At 42.6% G+C, this 6,490-nt stretch overlaps 1 protein-coding gene across 5 annotated transcripts in view; it reads left to right on the forward strand.

Moving 5' to 3' along the window:
* Positions 1-6,490, forward strand: part of ZNF397 (zinc finger protein 397) — an 83,666-nt gene that overhangs the window by 38,500 nt on the left and 38,676 nt on the right. For 4 of the 5 annotated variants that reach the window (XM_008529447.2, XM_070629902.1, XM_008529446.2 and 1 more), the window contains 2 exons: positions 42-183; positions 3,125-6,451. In XM_008529447.2, coding sequence (XP_008527669.1) covers positions 42-183; positions 3,125-4,173 — 1,191 coding nt within the window. In that variant the 3' untranslated portion in view covers positions 4,174-6,451. Of the gene's footprint in view, positions 1-41; positions 184-3,124; positions 6,452-6,490 lie in introns of those variants that run through there. The other variant, XM_070629904.1, reaches the window with a different exon arrangement.

The following is a 6,490-nucleotide window of genomic DNA, read 5'->3' on the forward strand; positions in this document are numbered from 1 at the left end:
GGGACTTCCTCGCAAAACTAACCATATTTTACTGATTTCAGGTCCCCACTAGTCCACAGGGACCAGCAGTACCATGGAAAGATTTGACATGTCTTGCAGCATCCCAAGATTTAACAGACATCCAACTCCAGCCTTTAAAGATGCAGCTGAAACCCTGGGAACCTTGCCTTTCCCCGAAAAGTGGTAAGAGAGAGAAACTCATCTGGGAACTGTTATCACTTAGGCCTCTAGTTTTGAGTATAAAGAATTAATTGCATTTTACAAACATGCCACATGTGAGCCTCACCTTTATTATTCCAGACCAGAGGTGCTCTCTTTAGCAGCTTTGTATTTAGCAACCCTGAATGAATTACAGCCGGTCTTCCTTGTGTCAGTTTCCATGTCATTTATTCACTTACTCCTTTATTACATAATAGGTACTAATACATGTCAGGTACTGGAGTAGGCACTGGGTCTCTATCTTCAAGGAACTTTCAGGTCTAGATGGCGTGGTAGAGAAGCAACAAGGCAACTGCAGTATAGAGTAAATTATAGAATAAAAGTAGGCACTGGGTATTCTGGGAGCACATATCAAGGTACCTAACCCAAGCTTAGAGGTTCAAAAAATACTTCCTAGAGAAAGAGATAACTAAACTAAGACTTGAACTGTGAGTGGGAGAAAACCAGGTAAATGGGTGGAAGGAGGAGTGTCTTAAGCTAAAGGGAAAAACTGTTTCTCTGCTTACAACACTTCTGACACCAGCTGTGTGGGGTTTTTCCTCACTAACTACCCAGATTTAACACAGACCCCACAGCTTAAGGGTTCAATTCACAAGACTCCTCCCCACTTCAGACACCAGTCGCAAGTAGTAAGTCCCCAGGTTATCCACACATCTGTCCAATTTGGCTGTAAATCAGAGGTTCCACAGCCCCCTCCTCAGGTTTCATAATTTGCTATAGCAGCTCACAGAGTTCAGGGAAACACCTTACTTACTATTACCATTTTATTATAAAGGATGCAAATGAACAGCTAGATGAAGAGGTACATAGGACTAGGTCAGAAGGGTCCCGAACACAGGAGTTTCTGTCCCTCTGGAATTTAGGGTGTGTCACCCTCTTGGCACTGGGATGCATTCACTATCCCAGACGCTCTCTGAACCCCTTTGTTTAGGGTTTTTTGGAGGTTTCATTATGTAGGCATGATTGACAAGCTCAGTCTCCAGCCCCTGTCCCTGGAGGTCAGAGAGTGGGGCTGTAAGTTCCAGCTCTCTCATCACAGTGGTCAGTTCCTTTGGCAACCAGCCCCCATCCTCCAAGAGTCATCTTATTAGCATAAACTCAGATACGGTTGCTAAGGGCTATATGAATAAGAAAAGACACTCCTCTCACCCCTACCACTTAGGAAATTCCAAGGGTTTTTAAAGCTGTGTGCCAGGGGCCAGCCTGTTGGTGGTTAAGTGGTAGTTAAGTTCTTGAGCCCTGCTTCAACGCCCCAGGTTCAGAGGTTCGGATCTCCAGTGTGGACCTACACACCACACATCAAGCTATGCTGTGGCAGCATCCCACATACAAAAGAGAGGAGGATTGGCAACAGATTTTAGCTCAGGGACAATCTTCCTCACCGCCCCCCCACCCCCCAAAATAAGCTATGTGCCAGGAACTAGGGATGAAGACCAAATATATATTTCCTGTATTACAATATTACACAAGCAAAGGCCACAAAGTCCTGAAGGTGAGAGAATACAACCCATTCTGGGAATTGCAAGTAGTTCAATTTGACTTGAATAGAGAATTCATAGGGGAGAGGGGGTTAGAGATGAACTAGAGAGGAAAATGGGACCCAGATTGTGAAAGCTTGTATGTCCTCCTAATTAGTTTGCACAGTGCAGTGGGGTCCAGTTGAAGGGTTTTAGACAAAGGAGTGACATGATGGGATTTGTGCTGTAGAACTTAGGTGCAGAGTGGAGAATGGATTTGAGGAAGGCAAGCAGAGAGTCCTGTTAGAGATTGTTGTAAACCAAGTGGCTGCAGTGAATAAATCAAGATGTATTATAGTAAGTAGGGAAGAGCAAAGCTGACCCCTGCTCATCAACACTTAAATTGCATTGTGGTAGCTGGTAATTTTTTAAAATGGAGCATGAGGGAGAGGAGTTGAGGATAATACTGGGGTTTCAGTCTTGAACAACCTGGTTAATGGTGGGACTATTCATATAAAAGGGAAAACATAAGGGAAAAAATAAATCTGATGATGTGTTTAGTTTGGGACATTTTTGTGCTTGTGAAATATCCACAAGGAATATGCCCAATTAGCAGTTGGATTTGAGCGTCTAGAGCTTAATAGACTTGGGATAGAACTGGGGATCTGAGGAGAAATCTGCTTGTGACATTTATAGTGATTGAAGCCTAGGAGATAGAAGAGAGTTTGTAAAGTGAGGATACATGAAAGCCCAGAACAGAATCTGGAGGAACTCATGTTTGCACGATTAGCCTTGAATCTAAGAAGGAACAGCCACAGAAATCAGACTAACATAGCTGGAAGAGAATGTCTCTATAAGGAAAGTGTGGTCCCCAGTATCAGTGCTACAGAGAGGCCAACTAAGTGAGATCTAGAAAGTATCCATTGGATTAAGCAGCTATGAAGTTGGTGACCTTGATCAGACTAGTATGTGGGGGATGGGATGGGACGGGACGTGGTGGGTGCCAAGGGTAAGGCAGAAACCAGATTGCAGAATGGGGTTGAGTACAGACAACCCTTTCAAGGTTTGCTCTGAATGAGAGTGAGTGAGGCTGCATGAGGGAGGCCTGTAGGCAAGGAGCTTGATTTAAACAGATGAGAGAAACTTGAGCCTATCTAAATGCTGATGAACAGGAGTCAGTAGAGAAAGGTTGAAAATACTAGGAAAGGAGTCGTAGGTAATTGATAACTGAGTCTCAGAGGAGGCGGGAAAGGGTGAAATTCAAAGTGTAGATGTAGGTCTTAGTATTAGAAAGGAGGAGGGACCCTATTATGACCAGTTAAAGAAAAGATACATGTGGACAGTGACATCTTTTGTGGGTAGAAGCTTGTATTTTCTCTCACCTAGAAACTGAATATTGAGAGTGACTGGAGAAATAGAAAATCTGTTTTTTGCTATTATCATTTCAGATTGTGAGAACGATGAATCAGTGACAAAGGACAATTTGGGAGAAAAATCACACGGACTTCGCCAGGGACCTTCATTTGGAGCAGTTAGTGAACATGAAAGCAATTTAAAGTGGCAGCAAGGAAGTCCTACAGTGGAGCGATTAAGAAAATCCCCTTCCCAAGGGGGCAGTTTTAGTCAAGTAACCTTCACACACAAATCTCTGGGAAAGAGAGACCACCATGATGAGTCTGAGAGAAGCTTGATTCTAAGCACAAACTCAATAACGTATCAGAAAGTTCCTGCAGAAGAGAGACCCTATAGATGTGACGTATGTGGGCACAGCTTCAAACAGCATTCCTCTCTAACGCAACATCAGAGAATCCATACCGGAGAAAAGCCCTATAAATGTAACCAGTGTGGAAAGGCCTTTAGTTTGAGGTCATATCTTATTATTCATCAGAGAATTCATAGTGGTGAGAAAGCATATGAATGTAGTGAATGTGGGAAAGCCTTCAATCAGAGCTCAGCCCTCATTAGACATCGGAAAATTCATACTGGTGAGAAAGCTTGTAAATGTAATGAATGTGGCAAAGCATTCAGTCAAAGTTCATATCTCATCATACATCAAAGAATTCACACTGGCGAAAAACCCTATGAGTGTAATGAGTGTGGGAAAACCTTTAGCCAGAGCTCAAAGCTTATTAGACACCAGCGAATTCATACAGGAGAGAGACCTTATGAATGTAACGAATGTGGAAAAGCTTTCAGGCAGAGCTCAGAGCTGATTACCCATCAGAGAATCCATAGCGGAGAGAAACCCTATGAATGTAATGAGTGTGGAAAAGCCTTCAGTTTGAGCTCAAACCTCATCAGACATCAGAGAATTCATAGTGGAGAGGAACCTTATCAGTGTAATGAATGTGGTAAAACCTTCAAAAGGAGCTCAGCCCTTGTGCAGCATCAGAGAATCCATTCTGGAGATGAAGCTTATATATGTAATGAATGTGGAAAGGCTTTCAGGCACAGATCAGTCCTTATGCGCCATCAGAGAGTCCACAGTGTAAAGTGACTTGTGAATATTGTAAATACTTCAGTCAGATTTATATCTTTGTTAGTCAGAAGGGTTTACTTTGGAGCAAGACTCCATAATACTACTAGGTCTTGAGTCAATCTAACTTGCTTTGTGCAGCACTTCCTAATGCTAATGCAAATTGTCCCTTGAAAGCTTTTCCTGTGGCTATTCAGAACAGCAGATGGGAGAATCATTGCTTCCAGCTTTTCTCTTACCATTAGGAATACTCAGGAAATAAGAAAAATGAGAATGTAACATTGAAACCTCATTTTCCATAAGAATGTCATGAAGAAGGTACAGCAACCTAGGCTCTGTCACTGCGTCCCATTGTCAGTGTTCCAGGTTTGGGGGATGGTATGGACGGTATAAGGGACATTTTGTCCCGGGGACTCAAAAATTTTACTGACCAATTAAGAACAGTGACAGGGCAGCAAGACAGATGAGGAAACGGTGTTATCAGTGATTTGTTGAGCCCAGGGCAGGCCAGAAATGAGGTAGAAAAAAGAATACAAATTAATTTATCCAAGTTATTTTTTGAGTACCTAGTGCCTGCTTTGTGCCATGCACTAGGGATACAATGGAAAATAGAACATAATCTCTACAGTTTAATGGGCAAGGCAGACAGGCAGTGACACTGGAATGATCAGTGCTGTGTGACATTGAGGAGTACCAGACACAGCCTTGGATCAGGGAAGGCTTCTGAGAAAAATGATCTGAAAGATAAGTAGGGGTTAACCAAGGAGGTAGGCAGGCCAGGGAACAATGTTCTCAGTAGAGGGAACAACAGACAAAGGCTAGCAAGAAAGTCTAGCACATCTGGAAATTAAATGGCTGCTTTGTGTGGAACACTCTGGTTGGGTTCCTTTGAAGTGGAGTAATGTCTGTAAGAGAAGCGTGGATGAGCCAGAATCTCTGAAGTTGTACCTATAACAAAATATGAGCCAGTGGAGAAGTTTCTGTTAATAGACAAAACCTGAAGATTGTAGATGACGGTGTGATATAAGGAGCTTTGTCTTGGTCTGGTGTGACTCCAGGGAAAGGGCTAATGTTTCCTTGCCCAGCCTACAAGGTAGGCTAGAACTTCATCGGGGCGGAGGTAGCTGGTGAGAAAGAGCCCAGCCTAGAGATCAAGAGTCTGTTAGAGTTCTAAGTCTCCTTGTTGCAGACATAAGGACTCCTTTGGTTCTTAGAAGCGTATCAGAGCTGCTGTCAGATTCCTTCTAACTCCCAAGGTTCTGGGTCAGCAGTTGCCATGGCTGCCATATTGTTTCTGGGGCTGTATATCCCCCCACAGTTCTAGTACACTCCCTTGGGCTCAGCTGGTCAAAAATTCTTGTTGCTGGGTCTGTGACTGTTATTCTCCAGGCACCTTGCACATGTTCAGTTTTCTATCAGTATTTCAGTTGTGAATTTTGCTAAAGATAATGCTAAACGGAAGTGACAACAGAAAGTAACAGTCATGGTCCATCCAGAGACTACCTTCCGAAGGACCTACTGGGAAAAGTGTCCTTAGACTGGTGCTTCTCAGTGCAAGGCAGAAATGTGTATAGGTCAGTCAGCAACAGAAAAACATGTTATTCAGAATACCTAATGGGTGGGAGTTATGACACACCTTACCAAAAAATATAAAAATCTAGAATCTTGTGCATAGGAAAAGAAGAGTTTTCTTGATAGAAAGAAAGAAGTGATGCTCCTGTTGGGCATGTACTAACCAGCAAGATGGCAGAAGGGCTAAATGCCCATGCTTAGAGAGAATGAAAAAAGGAAGGGATAGGGTCATTTGGAAAAGATAGTAAAGTGTAACAACGTGGTAAGAGCTGTTCAACTGTTCTTTTCCTCTTCCACCATGACCCAAACAAACTGAAAAGGGTAGGACAGACATGAAGTAGGAATTGGTACAACATATATTACAAAAGGGATTCTTTCTTTATAGAGAGTTCTTGCATGTATGGATGAGCAATGTAATAGGTACTTGCTAAGGGCTTTGTATATATGTGTTAGTAATTTCTCACTACAGCCCATTATTTTTCAGATGAGGAAATGAAGGCTTGGAGTCATGGCTTACTCAAAGTCATATAGCTAAGAAGTGGTGAGGTCAGACTTTGAACCCAGTAGGAATCCAGAGCCCTCTATGGAGCCACTTCTCTATACTGTCTCCCCATGAAAAAGTCCCACTAGAAAAAATGGTAGTTAAATAGGCAAATCACAAAAGAAGAAATGCCAATGGACAATAAATGTTCAGCCTTGCTAGAATTAAAGGTGTATATTAAAGCAAGAGTCGAGATGGCACTTTTTTTCCCTCATAAAATTAATA

The sequence above is a fragment of the Equus przewalskii genome, chromosome 7, assembly GCF_037783145.1.
Source record: "Equus przewalskii isolate Varuska chromosome 7, EquPr2, whole genome shotgun sequence".
Taxonomy (NCBI): Eukaryota; Metazoa; Chordata; class Mammalia; order Perissodactyla; family Equidae; genus Equus; species Equus przewalskii.